The sequence below is a fragment of the Lissotriton vulgaris genome, chromosome 12 (genome assembly GCF_964263255.1).
Source record: "Lissotriton vulgaris chromosome 12, aLisVul1.2, whole genome shotgun sequence".
NCBI lineage: Eukaryota > Metazoa > Chordata > Amphibia > Caudata > Salamandridae > Lissotriton > Lissotriton vulgaris.
The window spans coordinates 13,010,646-13,029,758 of NC_141700.1; the positions used below are offsets into that span (position 1 = coordinate 13,010,646).

At 52.7% G+C, this 19,113-nt stretch overlaps 1 protein-coding gene across 2 annotated transcripts in view; it reads right to left on the bottom strand.

The window, feature by feature from the left end:
* Positions 1–1,306: 1,306 nt before the first annotated feature.
* PALM (paralemmin) overlaps positions 1,307–19,113 on the bottom strand; it is a 260,286-nt gene continuing 242,479 nt past the window's right edge. The window contains exons 7-9 of one of the 2 annotated variants that reach the window (XM_086946734.1): positions 18,820–18,879; positions 8,891–9,022; positions 1,307–6,686 (exon numbers count right to left, since the gene is read on the bottom strand). In XM_086946734.1, coding sequence (XP_086802860.1) covers positions 6,124–6,686; positions 8,891–9,022; positions 18,820–18,879 — 755 coding nt within the window. In that variant the 3' untranslated portion in view covers positions 1,307–6,123. The remainder of the gene's footprint in view (positions 6,687–8,890; positions 9,023–18,819; positions 18,880–19,113) is intronic. The other variant, XM_086946735.1, reaches the window with a different exon arrangement.

A 19,113-nucleotide genomic window follows, 5' to 3' on the forward strand; every position in this document is an offset into this window, starting at 1 on the left:
CCTACAGTAAACTTTAACTGCAAGGGCACTGTAGAGGTATGTGTGTCTGTACATATACACCTGCACTATTAATATAATGCACCTCGCCTCCTGGGCTTTAGGAAGCCTACCTTAGAGGTGACTTATGTAAATTAAGGAAGTGAGTGGACTATGTCACACATGGTGTGACCAGAGTCGAAATCGGGCAGGGAAGCTGCTCGTGCAGGCTGCAGTAGCAGGCCTGCAGACCCCACTTTTAATTGTGTCACTCAGAGTGGCACCAATAGTGCTGCAACCCTGGTGACCCCTTTAACTCCCTTGCCTGGGCACCCCTGGAATCATTTACTAGGGACTTATAAGGGGGGTTAAAGCATCTTGGCAATTGAGTGTACAATTCACATTACCTTTGAGGGCGAGAGCACTGGTACTGGGGCCTGGGTAGCAGCGACCCGGTGCACTTTCAGATCTATTACCACAGCATCAAGGGCAAGAAGTGTGTAGTGGGGGGCATCCTAAAAGGACACTTCCCTACAACGGTCAATCACCAAACCCTACTTAACGCCCTTTAGACTTGTATGGGCATCACTCGAGCAGCCGTCGAATATTGCCCCAAAGCAATTCCGATACAATCCCATAGAATAAACCACTAATCCACACACGGAGGCTTGGCCTCTTGTATCGAGTATAGAGTCACACAGTTTGCCTTCCTCCTGCAAAGACCCAGCCCTCAGCCAGTCGCCAACTCCATATTAGGCTGCGGCAATACCGTTTCTTTACTACTGTCTTTGGCTCATCATAGCTTCTGGCTAGCTCCAGGATACTTGGTATGGGGTGCCATTGCACCCTACACATTCAGTCTTCATTCATTCAACCATGGATGGCCGGAGAGTGCACAGCATGTGATCTATGACAGCAGATGTGAGGAGCAGCGTGGCCCCAGTTTTCTCTTCCGTTGCGACCCCACTCTCTTCCCTGCAACTGAACCTGAAAAAAATAAAGAAATCTAAAAGTGGCAGTGACGTATGGATGGTGTCTCCATCAGCCACGGTCGCCATCAGATGGGAACCGAAAACATTCCCACTGTTGATGTCCACAGCAGAACATGTTGGAAGGTAAACAACCACCGTTTCTGACCCAAACACTGGGTAACAAAACATGCCCAACATGCTTCTGACCACAGAACTCAAGCTTTAAAATTACAGCTATGAGAAAGAGGAAAAGATGAAGAGGGTGGAAGAAAACAAAGAGGGCACAGGAGCTGAAAACAAGCAAGACTTCCTCTGGGTAGGAGACAAAAGGACCACTTAGAGAAGATTCCACACACAGCCAGAGTTCATAGACACTGTTTATTGGCTTACAATGAGATACTTCATACATTGGGTCACAGGTAAAAATCACAGCAAGAAGGAAGCGGACTTTAGCAGAGCCACGCATAGTGGGGGTGGGCGCGTTTGGCCCCAAAGCCACCATTTTACATACACCAGACGGATAAGGATGGGGAGATGATATATTGGGGGTCTGCAGTCAAGAGTTCATAGCTAATTCGCTTTTTGCAAAGTTCACCCCTCAGAGTCAGACTCACCATAACGATCTTCTGCTGCAGGCGCGAAGCGAGCAGCCTAAAGAAATATTACCCACAATGCTTCACGTTCTTTCCATCTCTCCCCACGGTGTCACCCCTTCGGAGAGGCACTGGTGGAGCAGGTGACCATCTAAACAAAATTTACCCACAATGCTTCAAATCTTAACAGGTTTTTTTCATTGATTTACTACTCTATGGTCCTACGGACACTACACAGATGGCGGGGTGATTGGCAAGGAAAAGATTACCCACAGTGCCATAGAATCCTTCCAAATGTCTTCCATGGCACTTTCCTGTCCTATGCTGGGGATCTACATGGGGGGAGAGGTGATGAGATGGAGAACGTTTTCCTAGTATGCTCTGAATCCCTTCGATATTCTCTGCGTTGCTACACCTTCACAGAGTTACCAACAACTGAATGCGAGCTTTAACGATATATTACCCACAGTGCACCGCGCCCTCATCAGTCTTCTCTTTAGCTCTAGTCACCTGCCATCCTAGGGCACGTCACCGAAGAGGTGAAGTGAGCTGCAAAGGTGGGTCACATCCACAGCGCCACAAATGCACCCATTTTCTACCTGACACTTTTGCACCACCCTAAGTCACATGGGTGAGTGGAGTGAACCACTAAGTCCACCTGTGAACAGACAACTGAATGTCCGTTTGCTTTCTACATGATAAAGCCACATCCTCTCCTAGGGGCCTGAAGAGGGGATGAGGCACTCTACTGAGGAAATTGAACCCACAGACATATCTAGTGCTTCCAAGGCAACACGTTGTTTCCCAGCACATGGATGCTACACGTGTGTATGAGGTAATTGAGCAATGAAACATGTATGGTGCTCAGAACTCCTGTGACGGGTGTTTGTGGCGCTCACCTCTTGCTGAGCTCTCTCGTTGGTGGACTTTTACAGGAGCATCAGAAGTACCTCCCAAGGCTAATTTACAGGTGTGAAATTCCTCATGTGGAGATGAAAATATTTATTTGAATAATTTTGCAAGTCTACTTTTTAGCTTTCTAACGTCGAGAAGTACATATGGAAGCCACAGCATCGATTTCTGGAGATGGGGTACCAGACCTTTTGGGTCGGCCAGCTGTGAATCCGCTGGAGGAACCCTGAAAAAGCACCTGTGGCTCCTAGTGAGGGGCATATTTCTACCTGGTGGGTAACTCGTGATTAGGGACTCCTCACCCAGGACCTTCCTCTGACCTCCGGATGCTGAATCTTTCTCACAGTTTACACCGGAAGCAGTCCATTGGGAAAACTGGAGAACCTGAGAACTCCAGGACCACCGACAGGGCTTGGACGAGAAATGAAGTGTCCTTCCCCGGAGCAGCCCATAAAATAACTTATTTGTAAAGTGCACAGTCACCCAGAAGGGTAGTTTGGGGCTGAATAACACATCTTTATTGTTACTCAACTCAATGCTACTCACCAGATGGATGAAAGGCTGAGCAGATCCCCTGTGAAAGTGGGGCAGCCTGAGACTTGCGAGAAGAGTAGGCCATATTGGGGCAGCGAGGACCAAAACATGGACAGGTGGATTCTGGATAGGCGGACTGGACTAGCGTGAGGCGAAGTGGGCTTTTTGATCCACAGCAATGGTGGGATTCTTGCTCCTTTGACGGTTGTCCACAGGGCTGGGGCGGAATCCTGTGGGTGCCAAGCATTGCAAATCCCTCTCTGCGTCTCAGGCCTCTTCAGAAGCTTCCAGCTGTCCATCTATCTCCATTGCGTCAGCATCTCACAGCTGTCGTGGACATCACTGCGATGAGACCGGTGTCTTACAAGGACCGGCTCCTGCTGTGAGATGAGGTCACGGCACAAGACCATCACCTGACCCTCCCCTCCATGGCACTACCTTTCCTGATGTCCCCAACCAACCTTTGACTTAGACGTGTCTAAACATCTCCCTTACCTGGTAGCGGGGGCCACGACCCCTTCCACGCGTCACTGGTCCTGCTCCACTGGCCCGACGGAAGTCCACTATCGGACCTCCAAACAGAAGTCTCACTAATTGCACCAATGAATGGCTGGAGTTAATATATGACACACTTTGAGTTGCTGCCTGCACCCTCTTTGGACCCCCAAATTCTATAATTTTTTTCTATAAAATGTCAAGAAATTCATACTTTTTAAAAAAGCTCTATGGAACTCTGAGGCTCTTCTTTCTGAAGCCCATTCTGAAACCAGCGACACCAGGTGGCTGTAAAAAGAACTGCATTGTAGTCCATTGAGCCTTCCTGTGAGAGGACGGGTCGGTGGGATTCATGCTGACAGAGATGTAAGTGTTTAAAAACAAAGATTGCCTTTACTTCTGGGTGGTTTGTGGTTTCACCAGCACTGGGTCTGTATGATAAATGTTTCCAAGTGCGAGGGAGTAACTTACTTCACAGTGTGCGCTGCAGAAACAAACGAGGGCCTTATAACTCCGGCAGATGGGATATTCCATCCAACGAGATGACCCCCCGTCCTCCATACTGCAAGAGCCATAGGCCATAGGCTACAATGCACTTGTAATATAGTGGACGGGCCGTTCCGCCCACCGAACTGTAAATAAGTCGCGCGAAGCCCCTGGGCAGGGGCGTATTTGAAGTGTCATAGTCTTGCTTCCCAATGTCGAAGCAGCGGCAGAGCAGAGCTACTGTTCCATAGTCACAGAAGTGGGGCGACCAGCCTGATTCTACCTGTGTAACTTCCAGGGCTCCCCAGGACATGGCTCTTACCTATTCCAGTTCATTGGCTGCAGGTTCACATTATGGGGAGTTGAGCTATTATGTGACATTGACGTGCGGCGAAGGGATGCGCAGTATATTTTTGCAAAAAGCATCAGGCGTATATGCTGTTTACAGTCATGCAGCTCCCTTCTTTTCATTGTCGAAAACTAACTGTGCTGACCACTGTATTCCGTACGGTTTCGTGGTCTGTGTCCCTCTCCGAAGACGTTTGTAAGAGAGAAGCTGTGTGCCATTAGAGACACAAATACATGCTGATGGCCCAGACTGCCACCTTGGTAATGTGTTGGGAACCCTCTGGCAAGGAAACATTCCAGAACCTTCCCCAGAGCTGCAGGAGGGAGTCTGACAAAAGGTTCCAAATGTCATGGAATGGACAAAACCTGCCAAGAGACGACATGAGCAGCGAAGCAAGAGCAACAAAGATCTCACCCCGTATTCCAAGGCGGAGCGTGCTTGAGAGACACCTAAGCGTGAGCGATGGTGTCGTTCGCTACCCACTGGCCAAACACAGCTAAGAGGTGGGCGTGCAGATGGCAACAGAACAAGGGACCAGTTATTCATGGGGATGAGCTCCCGCTCCTGACTCAAGCTTCTCTCTGCACATCTGCAGTGCAACTCCAAGTAGCCGTGAGAAGTTGCGTGATCAATGCCTTGCGCTTCGCACAGCAAAGATCTTGCCCAGTCGCCTACATAATGCACAGAAAAAATCAATGCTTTCCAGGAAAAAGCACAGACCGTGGACTTACCCAACAGTCAGCAAGTATCAGAGGCACAGGAACAAACAGACAGAACAAGAAACACTCAGTGCTGGAGAAGCCCATGGTCGATAGAGTGGCTTTCAATGTCTTGATCATCTCGTTTGACGTGTTCTACCCATTGGCTGCTAGAACTAAGCTGTGGGGCACAGGATGGAATTTGGGGGTGCATCAGGCTCTTCCAAACCACATACAGAAACAGTGAGTAGCGATTCCCCAGGTACTGGCTATCTGGGCGCTGCGGAGTCCAGTTTTCACAGTTCCAAAACGTTCAATTCCTTTGTGTTGGAGAGTGTTCTTGGTTTCCTGTTCCACGTAAACTCTGATTTTGCAGAGCACACCAAGAGAGGCAACGGCAAACCTTTTTTGGATGGATTGTCTTCAACAAGGGAAAGTGGGTAAGAGTTCCAGGTGTGTACCCCAATAGCACTTGCAGAGGCGCAGTTGTCTTTTTAACAGCCAGTCCAATGTGACGCCTCAGTCTCATGATACAATGTACAAGTACCTTACAGTTGTTTCCAGCACAGTCCCATCAACAGGATAAAACATGAGATTGGAAGGGGGTTAACGGTGTTCAAGAGCTCACTGAAGATTGGCAAAAGCCCTCTCCTCCCCACATACCCATCCCCCCAACATTGTCACCGACAGACTGAGCAAAAAATGCAATGGAGTAATCAAGTTTAGCATCTTCAGCACCTGCCCTTGGCTGGAGGCGCCGTTGTGACACGGCCACAGAGGTGGAGAAAGGCATTCACAAATGAGGTGGGACTCAACAGGCATAATGTGATGGAAACTGCCCCCATAGGATGTCGTCACAGCACCGCCTGGGGTGAACCGGAAAGTCTGACACAGAACAACAAGACATTGCTGAAGAGCAGGCGCTTTTACAAACACGGCCTCCTCAAATCGTTAAAAAAGTGAGTTCCTGACTTTCTGTAAGTAAAATATGCAGCACCCACAGCCAACAGAACCAAAACATCGAGAGGTGGGAATGTTTCTCGGCCGGCTTGGTTGACTGTTCCGTGGGAGATGGATGGCAGGGGTTTCGGGTGGGAGCAGCGGTGGGTTTACATCACCGTACAGCACTTGCAGCGCTGCTTCTTCACCGGCAGATCCTGCTCGCCTTCCTTGGGCTCCGTGTCGTTGGCCTCTGGTTTGTCCCCCAGTGGGTTGTCTCCCTTCTGCAGCAACGTAGCTGCCTCTGAGGCATCCCCGTTGGGCGGGTTGTGGTCCTTCCCATCGTGATCGGCAGCGACCGGCTTGTTCTCGCCGTCCTCGATAACGACCAGCTCCGCCTTGATGGTCCCCTCCAGGCCCAGCACCTTCTTGGTCTCGTTCTCGTCCTCCACGTTCTGGTAGCCCATGAAGATCATGGTGACGGGCTGCTCCTTGCTGGGCTCAGCGCCTTCGCTGTTGACGAGGACCTTGGGGCTGTCCACTACTTTGGCTTGCACCCCGGTGATTTCTTTTCTCGGCGTGTTCTTTTGACTGGGGGATTTCTTCTCATTCTCGTGGTCTTCGCTTAGCGTCACCTCGTCTGCTTTGTGGATCAGCTCCTCCACCTCGGTAGAGCTGAGAAGGTGGACTCCGTTCTCCACGATTCCTTCTTCGTTGCGGACCTCATGCACCACTGTGGGGAGAAGACACAAAATTCAGAACATGAAAGCCACAGGCAGAGTTCAACCATCAGCCCAAGTCAACATTTACCCCATGCCAGACAACCGAAGGCGGAGCGGGGCTAGGGCAGACACCGGGAGAACTCAAAATAGCTTTCAGCATAGAGGAGAACTCAGGCTTGACAGAAAATAAATCAGCACAACTGAAGGAATAAAGAACCAACCTTACGGTAACAATGTGGGTCTGCTGGAATGTAACGAAGGGATATAGGATACGCGAACTGCAATTACAACCCCCCCTCGCCAATTAGACAAAACATGTAAAACGTATAATTCATTGTCACTAGGTACCCACAACCAGTAGTTCAAGCTTAAATGTAGCAAAAATAATAAACATTAAACAATCATTACAACTGCATTCACGTAAGTGAAGAAACCAAGGCATACGTGGCCGCCAGACTTCCACAGGCTTCAGAGGATACAAAAACCACAGGTCTCAGGGCGAGCACAGCCTGAGTTGAAAATCACACCCTGAAGAGAGGGTAGATATGACCAGTGCTTCATTTGTGCTGGAGTTTGCCAGTGCTCTACATTAATTTCTCAACACTGACAGTTATTTCTGACGTGACATGGTGGCACTCTTTGTCTATGTTTCAGCCATGCACAAGCAGAGTGTTTAATAATTAAATATACCTTAAAATGTAAATAATAATACATTCTCCCTGCCAGTCTTACGACTTTGGTGACACAGAATGATCCAGACAGTCCCCTTTGTTGGAATGTGATGGTTGGGAGCAGGGGTGTAGCTTCAGGGGGGTGTTTGAGGTGTGACCTCCCACCCCCCCAAAATAATTGCATTCTTTGCTTCAGAGTTGGGCCTGGGGGCCCTGAGTTGGGGCCCTGTACTTTGTAGGTGGTGCTTAGAGAGAGGTCCACCTCATGCAGATAAGTATTAAACCTGTTCGTCATGGGAACAGGGTATCCCAAACCTTGGTCATCCCTCCACCCTTTGGCATATTGTTTTTTAGTTGGGAGATTTGCGATTCGCACCCACCGAATCTCACTGACTAAACTACACCCCTGGGTGGGAGGTAACAGTGGCACAGACGCGTGCCAGCACTGACCGGATGTTCAAGCTGCAGTGGTCTCCCGTGAGGACCTTGTACCCCGGCACTTATCTTTTCACACATTAAGCACAAACCACAAAACGCCAGACCTCTTTTTGCCCACAACCGGTCCGCATTTAAGCTGCCTCCCAAAATGGATAGTCGTGCCGAAGGATAATTAGTGGCCCAAGCTGCTCAGGTCGCCAAAGGACACACAGTAGCTGCAATCAGTACCCCACTTTTGAGGGGACCACCACAAACAAATGGTCTCTGGCAAGTCAAACCCAGTCCCAACGCCCACCAGGGTTCCCAAAAAGAAGTGTCTGGAGCCAGTCCACATCAGTGTCCTAGGAGTCCTTAATATAAGCAGCCACATGTAAGTCAAGAGCAACATCTGTAGATGAAGACAGCGCCTACAGCCCCATAGCAACCCACAAGCCGAAGGCCGCAGACATGGACAGGACCGGCCTCTCTAAGAGCAGTAAGTGCATGTCCGGCAGTGAACTGAGATGAACGGATGGGCCTTGCGGAGGCTGGCCAAGGGGTGACGGTCTACAGGACCAGGGTTGGTTGACTTTGCTTCTTTAGGGCTTTGTCCTGGACGGCCCGTGCGAAGGGGAAGGGAAGTTAAGTCTCAGCTTTAGAAATGCGCCAAAGAAGAGTGGTGCTAGGGGTATGGTGACCACCTTCTTCTAGACACTGTATCCAGTCCCAAACTTTCATCTGATAGTAATGCATTCTGGGTGCTGTAGTTTTGTTTTGGTTCCCCTTAACTAACTAGTCTAAAACATCTGAAATCAGAGAGACATGGGTGAAAAGTTCAGGACTAGAGATAGTGTTGCTTTTGACCTGGAGTGATGTGGCCCCAAGAGAGGGGTCATGGGTACATTCCTCCTCAGTCCCCTATGGCTTGGCCAATGTAGAGACAGGAAGCAGTGAAGCAGTGTGAGACATATCGTTACATGTATTCTCATGTTCCTGTGTCTTGACCTTTCTAGGAACAAACCATGGAAGGCCGGTTTGGGGCAAGTGTTACCGTTCTAAGCACCGTCAGCCCCATAGCACCCTGCAGCGCAGTCGCCGGCGAGTGGGGTGTCGGGATGGGGAGTTACCTTTCCGCTCGTCCTCGTACACCTTGACCCCCTGCAAGGAGAGGTCCTGGGGGAGCAGGGTGGTGCTGGACAGGACTTTGGTCTCCCCCGTCAGCCTGTCCTTCTCCACTGTGATCTCCACTGAGTACATGGCTGGACAGAAACAGGACACTGATGGTTAGACCCCCCACTCACACGTGCCCCCACCTGGATTCATGTGCATTGAGCAGGAGGAAGCAGCTAGCACAGGCGATGCAGGAGGGGAGTGCCAGCAAGGCAGAGTGGCAGGTGCTGGGAAGGAATGCAATCTTAGAAGGTTGTGCAAGCAAGCTCCACACCCTGATTGGAGAGCGCACAAGTGATCCTCTTTGTGAAATAACAAAAGGTTGTGCATTTGCACTGTAGGAACTGATTACTGAAACAAAACCTGCAAGATTTCCAGACCCTCTGACAAAAATCTTCTTGTGGCGACACCAAAAAGGCAGCTGTCCCCAGTCGCCCTAATGTAGCACCGGTGCTGGAAAAGCTCACAAGAGACTCAATCTAGACCCTCTTCCATTTGTGAGAGACTACCAAAGTGCACCTTGTGGCAGCACGAGAACACTGCAGCAGGAAGTGCACATTACAACAGGAAGTTAATACTGTGGCAGGAAGTGGACATTATGACAGGAAGTTAACACTGTGGCAGGAAGTGGACATTTTGACAGGAAGTTAACACTGTGGCAGGAAGTGGACATTACGACAGGAAGTTAACACTGTGGCAGGAAGTGGGCATTATGACAGGAAGTTAACACTATGGCAGGAAGTAGACATTATGACAGGAAGTTAACACTGTGGCAGGAAGTGGGCATTATGACAGGAAGTTAACCCTACGGCAAGAGCCACATATAGAATTGTACAGACAGTAGTGGACACGTAAGCTAACTTGCAACTAAAGCTGATTGAGATGTGCACTGGAGGGCAGATGCAGAAAGACCCTTCGTGATCAGTGGGTGGGAGACATGGTCAAAGAGATATGCTGCAACCTTTGCAGCAGCTTGGCGAGTGAGATGTCAGGATGTGGTCTCATCCATGGCAATATTCACTTTAGGCGGGAGAGTCATAGGTCTTTAAAGTGTAGAGTGAAATCATTTTACATTTGAGAGCTTAGCTAAAGCCCTGCGATTAACGCTTTCTGGACTTTGATACAGATTGTTTACAGACATTCCTCGGCTGCTCATCTTTCTGAGGTCTTGTTTTTAGGTCTCGCCTACGCAGTGCACATGCACTGCATAGGAGACCTTTAGCCGTTGTGCAGCTGTTTTTCCAAGCACACACTCCTCCTTGTGGTGACATACGCCTTGTGGGAGTGTGCAGCGGCGCGCCACAAGCATGAGTATGTGCTTTGAAATAGAGCAAACAGCTGCAAGTTAGTGCGCATGCGCACTCCCCCACCCCTCCCACTTGTTCACTCTTGCCTTTTGTCTGCTTTTTTGCCCGTCTGCATCTCCGCTTTCACCAGTTGGTGTGCCTGTTTCTGTGCTTCCTTAACTATCTGCACCTCTTCACAGTGACTGTCTCATACTGTCCTAGCGCCTGTCTCTCACCTTAGTCTCCCGTCTGTCACTGCTGCAGCGCGCCTACTGGCCTCGCAGCTTGTCTCTCAGTACAGTGCACCCCCAGGAGATGAGTCCCCTGGAGCCTGCCCTGCCCCTACCAGCCCTGCTGTCTACTTTCTATCAGACCCTGTGAGTCCACGTCAAACTCTTCCTCTGCCAAGTCTGTCGCATCCTCTTCTTCCTCCCATTTCAGCTTGTGTCTTCAGTAGGTACCCTGTACCCCAGTCACTGTCTCCTAATCTTCTAGCGACTGTCTCTTTCACTTATCTCCCCTCTTCCAATGCTGCCGTCATGCTCGGGCACTCAGTGCCCTTGTCTGTCTCCTCTCCTTCTCTCTGCCCTGCTTCCTCTCCCCTCTCTTCCCTCAGTCTTGTGTCTACTCCCTCCCCCTTGCTCTTTATCCCTTCCTCTCCACCTCATCCTACTCTTTCCACCCCCACCACCCTACTCTACCCTCCTCAACCCTCTCTCCCTTTTTGTCCCTAAACCCTTTCCTTCCCTCTTAAGTTCATGCACTCTCTTGAAAGCGGTTGCATTCGCCAGCAATACTTGTTGTTTACAGTGTTTAAACAAGCATTGGCATAGCCAATAGGTCTGTCTTTTGGGACCTCATAAGTATTTAGTAATGCAGTACAATATCCTTTGTGCAACAACATCAACTGCTACATGGCTAAACACTTACAAGGTCCCAAAGGCGAGACCTATTGTTTATGTCAATGCTTGTTTAAAGTAACACTGCTTTCTCCATGATTTCCGTTTGCTGCACTTAAATGCCGGAGCTCGGACAGCAGTACTAACACTTTGCCCTGGGTCTGTGCCACACAAAGTGACTCAAACTGGCAAAAGCTGCTCATTTGTGATTTCTTTTCCAACACAAACCTTCCTTTCCGTTGGTCGGAAACATCAAAGTAACACAAAGTGATGCTAGTGCTGGTGTGCATTGCTTTGCATGGAAGGGGCGTCCCATGAGTGGTACGTGGGCATTCCCGTGCAACCCTCCCGGGCTTTTGATGCAACACCCGAGCCCCTAACCATGGTAGACACAGCTTTGCGTCAAACATAATGCCTCTTTGAGGCAGGCGTTAAAAAGGAGAAATGATTTTATTTTTCCAGACGTTTCTGAGTTTGCATGTGTATACACTCTACAGCACACGTCACAAGATGGACGGTGCTCATGAAATATGATCTTAGAAATGCAAGGCACGATGCAACCACGTGACCCTGGCGTGTATTTGTAATCGGTCTATGTATGAGCAGCAATTTTAGATTTGTGAGATTTTGCGTCTCTAAATATGCAAAGGGTCCTGATTGCTGGAGCTCCGTTGCCACTGTGCTGTCACTCTACACTGCTTGCCGTCACATTCTGTGTCCACACAAACTCCGCACAGGGGAGCGCACTGTTTCGGGCTCTCTTGATGCGCTCAATCCTCCCAGACTCGTCTTCTGCTCCCAAGGCTCCCATATCCAGCAGTCCTAGAAATGTCTCCGCTTTTCCATCCACAGTGCTATAAAGGACTGCGCATGCGGACAAACGAAGTAAGATTTAAAACAATATTTGGCCGACTTATTAAAAAACAAGGGGTGTAAGGAACACGTTCAGAGCAGCAGGCGGAGAACTTTGAATGAAACCGCACCAGTCCGTTAGAAAGGATCAAAACCAGGATTGAGGAAACCAAACCAAGGGCCTCGAGCTAGAGAGCCGAGTATGATTTTACTCCATCAGGTCGACGGAGTAAATGAGTCCATCGCCCAGATGGAGTACCCATACTCCACATTTGGAGATGTTGGCTGGCCCTGCGGACACTTCTAGTCATTGGTAAGAACCACAGTCACAACAGTTCCTATCAATGTGTTATAACTTTGACGGACAACTCCATTACAGAGACAGCTGCCCCTCAAACGTTAAACACGTTTTTGCTTTTTTTCCCAAAGAGTGATTTAGTATTTTAAAAAGCTAAAATGAGTGCAGCCCCACATCATGGGAGTTTTCTCTAACTCGTCGACTGTGTTATATGCTAACCTTCCATGGCTAATACTCCGTCGGGCTGCCAGAGGAATATGTTGGCGAGGGAGCTGGGGTAGTCTTCATTGCAGACATACTTAAAGTCTGCCTGCCTGTAAATCAGACAGGTGGGCCAAGGATTTTGTGAAGTAACCATGCACCAGAAAGAACCTTGTGCACTCTCTAATTCTGCTTATATGCAGCACTTGTGTTCCAGACACACCAGATGAATAAACCAAGGCAGGAAATAAAAGCAAGTGAGTGAATGCAGTAACCAGAGCAAAATGAAATACATCTCAGTGAGGAGGAGTGAGTTTGGTGTCAGTGCAGGAGGCAGAAGCAAGCATAACACACCTTGAACACTGACCCCAGGCTCAGTGCTTGGCGTCGTCAGCGGGCAGCGTGGCACGGGCAGGATAGCTGAGGGTGCTGGATACAACACCACCCCTACGATGGGAAGCCAGGCCTGGGGACGGCTCATGCATCACCGTCTCCTGTCCAGTGAGAGACGGGTGCTGCGATGCATGGCCGATGGCGCAGGCGTGGGCAGGAGCGGGCAGGGTTCTCAGGGCGCAGTGTGGCACCAACCAGGGGCCAAACGCGAGTCAAGCACGAGCAGGAACATAGGTAAAATAACAGTTTTCTGTACATTATAGTTAGCAGTTCTCTAAGTTCTAACAAAGCAGCTCTAAAAATAAGAGACCTGGGGCACAGACGGGTAAAACCATGTTGCCAGAATCACACAAGGTGGCCTAGAGGGGACGCTGGGATAAGACACTGGTGACCTGATGTACAGTTGGGTGTAAAATGTTTAGAGAAACTGCAGAATCTGGAGATGAACCAGCTGGTGGAATCACTCTTAAGGTGGAGGAGGTTCAGTGGCACTTCCCACTTCCTGCTCACATTGCAGGACCCTTCCTTCCTTCCCACCTTGCTCTCGATCAGCAGGGGGGATCCAGAGGTTCAGCTGCCTTTCTTCCAATCAGTGGTCCTGTCTCACAAAAACGAGGATTTGTATGGAGAGAGTCTAACCAATGAAGGACTGGACATCTGAGAATACCCACAGGAGAGGGGTGCGCGATGGACCCCGCCGGTGAGCGCTGGATTAATCTGTCACGAGACCTTATCTGTAAGAGCGCAGTGTCCATCAAAGTCCAGACTACTATCAGCAGGCAGCCGCCCCGCCCTGTACACCCTGGACATCTGTGATACAGTGTCAACAGCACACAGGCTCCGCCCTTGCCCGATGCCCAAAACAAACGTTTATTGATTCCAACATGTTTTTCTGGATCCAGCCGCTAGATAGGGGAACTATGCACAGCTTGTGAACCTAGAAAAGGTGTATGCAACAACCTGGAGGTGACAGGTGCTAACCCAGCCCTCCAGGCCTCAGCACGTGACAGGTCCTAACCCAGCCTCCAGGCCTCAGCAGGTGACAAGTGCTAACCCAGCCCTCCAGGCCTCAGCAGGTGAAAGATGCTAATCCAGCCCTCCGGGCCTCAGCAGGTGACAGGTGCTATCCCAGCCCTCCAGGCCTCAGCAGGTGACAGGTGCTAACCCAGCCCTCCAGGCCTCAGCAGGTGAAAGATGCTAATCCAGCCCTCCAGGCCTCAGCAGGTGAAAGGTGCTAACCTAGCCCTCCAGGCCTCAGCAGGTGACCGGTCCTAACCCAGCCTCCAGGCCTCAGCAGGTGACAGGTGCTAACCCAGCCCTCCAGGCCTCAGCAGATGAAAGGTGCTAATCCAGCCCTCCAGGCCTCAGCAGGTGAAAGGTGCTAACCCAGTCCTCCAGGCCTCAGCAGGTGAAAGGTGCTAACCCAGCCCTCCAGGCCTCAGCACGTGACAGGTCCTAACCAAGCCTCCAGGCCTCAGCAGGTGACAGGTGCTAACCTAGCCCTCCAGGCCTCAGCAGATGAAAGGTGCTAATCCAGCCCTCCTGGCCTCAGCAGGTGACAGGTCCTAACCCAGCCTCCAGGCCCCAGCAGGTGACAGGTGCTAACCCAGCCCTCCAGGCCTCAGCAGGTGACAGGTGCTAACCCAGCCCTCCAGGCCTCAGCAGGTGAAAGATGCTAATCCAGCCCTCCAGGCCTCAGCAGGTGACAGGTGCTAACCCAGCCCTCCAGGCCTCAGCAGGTGAAAGGTGCTAATCCAGGCCTCCAGGCCTCAGCAGGTGAAAGGTGCTGATCCTGCCCTCCAGGCCTCAGCAGGTGAAAGGTGCTAATCCAGCCCTCCAGGCCTCAGCAGGTGAAAGGGGCTAACCCAGCCCTCCAGGCCTCAGCAGGTGATAGGTCTCAACCCAGCCTCCAGGCCTCAGCAGGTGACAGGTGCTAACCCAGCCCTCCAGGCCTCAGCAGTTGAAAGGTGCTAATACAGGCCTCCAGGCCTCAGCAGGTGAAAGGTGCTGATCCTGCCCTCCAGGCCTCTGCAGGTGAAAGGTGCTAATCCAGCCCTCCAGGCCTCAGCAGGTGAAAGGTGCTAACCCAGCCCTCCAGGCCTCAGCAGGTGACAGGTCTCAACCCAGCCTCCAGGCCTCAGCAGGTGACAGGTGCTAACCCAGCCCTCCAGGCCTAAGCAGGTGAAAGGTGCTAACCCAGCCTCCAAGCCTCAGCAGGTGACAGGTGCTAACCCAGCCCTCCAGGCCTCAGCAGGTGACAGGTGCTAACCCAGCCCTCCAGGCCTCAGCAGGTGACATGTGCTTACCCAGCCCTCCATGTCTCAGCAGGTGCAAGGTGCCAATCCAGCACTCCAGGCCTCAGCAGGTGAAAGGTGCTAATCCAGCCCTCCTGGCCTCAGCAGGTGAAAGGTGCTAATCCAGCCCTCAGCAGGTGAAAGGTGCTAACCCAGCCCTCCAGGCCTCAGCAGGTGACAGGTTCTAACGCAGCCTCCAGGCCTCAGCAGGTGACAGGTCCTAACCCAGCCCTCCAGGCCTCAGCAGGTGACAGGTGCTAACCCAGCCCTCCAGGCCTCAGCAGATGAAAGGTGCTAACCCAGCATCCAGGCCCCAGCAGGTGACAGGTGCTAACCCAGCCCTCCAGGCCTCAGCAGGTGACAGGTGCTAACCCAGCCTCCAGGCCTCAGCAGGTGACAGGTCCTAACCCAGCCCTCCAGGTGACAGGTGCTAACCCAGCCCTCCAGGCCTCAGCAGGTGAAAGGTGCTAATCCAGCCCTCCAGGCCTCAGCAGGTGAAATGTGCTAATCCAGCCCTCCAGGCCTCAGCAGGTGAAAGGTGCTAATCCAGCCCTCCCGGCCTCAGCAGGTGAAAGGTGCTAACCCAGCCCTCCAGACCTCAGCAGGTGAAAGGTGCTAACCCAGCCCTCCAGGCCTCAGCAGGTGACAGGTCCTAATCCAGCCTCCAAGCCTCAGCAGGTGATAGGTCCTAACCCAGCCTCCAAGCCTCAGCAGGTGACAGGTGCTAACCCAGCCCTCCGGGCTTCAGCAGGTGACGGGTTCTAACCCAGCCCTCAGCAGGTGATAGGTGCTAACCCAGCCTCCAAGCCTCAGCAGGTGACAGGTGGTAACCCAGCCCTCCAGGCCTCAGCAGGTGACAGGTGCTAACCCAGCCCTCCAGGCCTCAGCAGGTGAAAGGTGCTAATCCAGCACTCCAGGCCTCAGCAGGTGACAGGTCCTAACCCAGCCGCAGCAGGTGACAGGTCCTAACCCAGCCCTCCAGGCCTCAGCAGGTGACAGGTGCTAACCCAGCGCTCCAGGCCTCAGAAGGCGACAGGTGGTAACCCAGCCCTCCAGGCCTCAGCAGGTGACAGGTGCTAGCCCAACCCTCTGGGCCTCAGCAGGTGACAGGTGCTAACCCAGCCCTCCAGGCCTCAGCAGGTGACAGGTCCTAACCCAGCCTCAGCAGGTGACAGGTCCTAACCCAGCCCTCCAAGCCTCAGCAGGTGACAGGTGCTAACCCAGACCTCCAGGCCTCAGCAGGTGACAGGTGCTATCCCAGCCCTCCAGGCCTCAGGAGGTGACAGGTGCTAACCCAGCCCTCCAGGCCTCAGCAGGTGACAGGTGGTAACCCAGCCCTCCAGGCCTCAGCAGGTGACAGGGGCTAGCCCAACCCTCTGGGCCTCAGCAGGTGACAGGTGGTAATCCAACCATCCAGGCCTCAGCAGGTGACAGGTGCTAATCCAGCCCTCCAGGCCTCAGCAGGTGAAAGGTGCTAACCCAGCCTCCAAGCCTCAGCAGGTGACAGGTGCTAACCCAGCCCTCCAGGCCTCAGCAGGTGACAGGTCCTAATCCAGCCTCCTGGCCCCAGCAGGTGACAGGTGCTAACCCAGCCCTCCAGGCCTCAGCAGGTGAAAGGTGCTAACCCAGCCTCCAAGCCTCAGCAGGTGACAGGTGCTAACCCAGCCCTCAGCAGGTGAAAGATGCTAATCCAGCCCTCAGCAGGTGAAAGATGCTAATCCAGCCCTCCAGGCCTCAGCAGGTGACAGGTGCTAACCCAGCCCTCCAGGCCTCAGCAGGTGACAGGTGCTAACCCAGCCCTCCAGGCCTCAGCAGGTGACAGGTGGTAACCCAGCCCTCCAGGCCTCAGCAGGTGACAGGTGCTAGCCCAACCCTCCAGGCCTCAGCAGGTGACAGGTGGTAACCCAGCCCTCCAGGCCTCAGCAGGTGACAGGTGCTAGCCCAACCCTCCAGGCCTCAGCAGGTGACAGGTGCTAGCCCAACCCTCTGGGCCTCAGCAGGTGACAGGTGCTAACCCAGCCCTCCAGGCCTCAGCAGGTGACAGGTCCTAACCCAGCCCTCCAAGCCTCAGCAGGTGACAGGTGCTAGCCCAACCCTCCAGGCCTCAGCAGGTGACAGGTGCTAGCCCAACCCTCTGGGCCTCAGCAGGTGACAGGTGCTAGCCCAACTCTCCGGGCCCCAGCAGGTGACAGGTGCTAACCCAGCCCTCCAGGCCTCAGCAGATGACAGGTGCTAACCCAGCCCTCCAGGCCTCAGCAGGTGACAGGTGCTAACCCAGCCCTCCAGGCCTCAGCAGATGCTCCAGATGTTGATGTGACCGACGCTGAGTGAACCTGGAGCTCCCTCTTGATGCCATGCGGTGCCTTTTCCTGCCCTTGATGAATGAACAGTTTGTTGTGGCCCTCAAGAGTTAAGGGGAGACTTTTGCTATTCTCAGATGTAATATGTTGTCTCCTGCGGTGGAAGGCAAGGCGGCCATCGCAATACTTCAATCTGCGCCTCTGGGCGCTACAGATGAACCAGGCCATGCATTTATAATTACTGTCAGGAAGAACTCCTTCAGGGTCCAGAAGACAGGTGCGTTGAGTTTCAGCGGTCACTTCCAAATTCGAGCTCTGCAGACGCCAGGGTTTGGGCTTTGAGGGCGGTTTGACCCGGAAGTCACGGCTCCTCCACTAGAAGCGGCCTGGAGCCCACCGGCAGGATCAAAGACCCTCAAAAATTAAAAAAAAGAAGCACCAGCAGCCTTGTTGTCATTGCAGGGCGAGGGAGGGCGGTGAGGCTGAGCCCTTGCTTTGGAAGCAGGTGTCATCCTAACCGACACCACTAGATGGCAGTGCAGGCGCACTTTAAAACCCCAACCCGGGTTCAGGGCGTTAAACTTCGGCGGCACCCACGTCACTCCCCGGTGAAGGGCGGGGGTCCCCAGCGCTCAGTCTGCGCCTAGTGCCAAGGGTTTCCAGTGCTGCAGCGCCCCTGTGGGGTGCGCACGCCCCCCTTACATGCCTCCTCATGTCGCCTTGCTCGGGGGGTCTGAGTTCAGTGATGACCTCTCGCATGGACTCGGTGCAGCCGGCGGGCGGTTAACCCCCAGTGCTGCTGAAACGATGCGTCCGGGGTCCAGGTCTCTCTGCACTGGCACAGGGGATGGGTGGGCGGCTGTTCCGCCTTTGAAAAAAACCCGCTAAATCCAAGCACTGCAATTGGTCAGGCGGGGTCACGTGACTGTGAGGGCACGTGCTTGAGCAGGGCTCACTGCTGCGTGGGCTGACACACGAGCGCTCCATGACGTCACGCACGTCACGTCACGCTCTGGTCTGGGTCCCAGGCAAGGGACTGCTCGTGAAACACCAAAAAAGAATTAACGAAAATCGATAGGGTTTTGCTAAAAATAGACATTTTAAAATGGTTCTACACATGCACACAACAGGAAACAGAGATTTCGGTGCACACTACACTTTCGGGCCGGTCTCTACCAGTGAGACCCCCCCCCCCCATAATACGCTGATAGCTTGACGTGGATGTAGCAGTTCCTGGGGAGGGAGTAGGCCACGGGGCCCCCCTCCGAGGCAGTGGTCTGCCCTCCTGGCCTAACGTTTGGACTCGAGCTGCACAGAGTGGAACAGCCCAGAGGGGGTGGGTGGGGGCGGTGCAGGGCCTTACCCGCTCTCATCATGCCGCCGCTCTCCACCATCCGCAGGGGGGTCCCGGAGGGCGCTTTACCTGCAGGAGAGAGAGAGGCGTGTGAACAGCAGCCAATCACAGCACAGAGCTAGCAAGGTGGGCAGTGACGTCAGCTCACGCCATCATGATGGCCCCCAGATCACACACACTACCATGCTGGACTAAACTCACACTGAATCACAGGGCCTCTGCTCACACTTCCGGTTCACACTCGATCCCCTTGACCCCCAGCTCACCCTTGACCCCAGTGAGCTCACCGTGCACTCACTCATA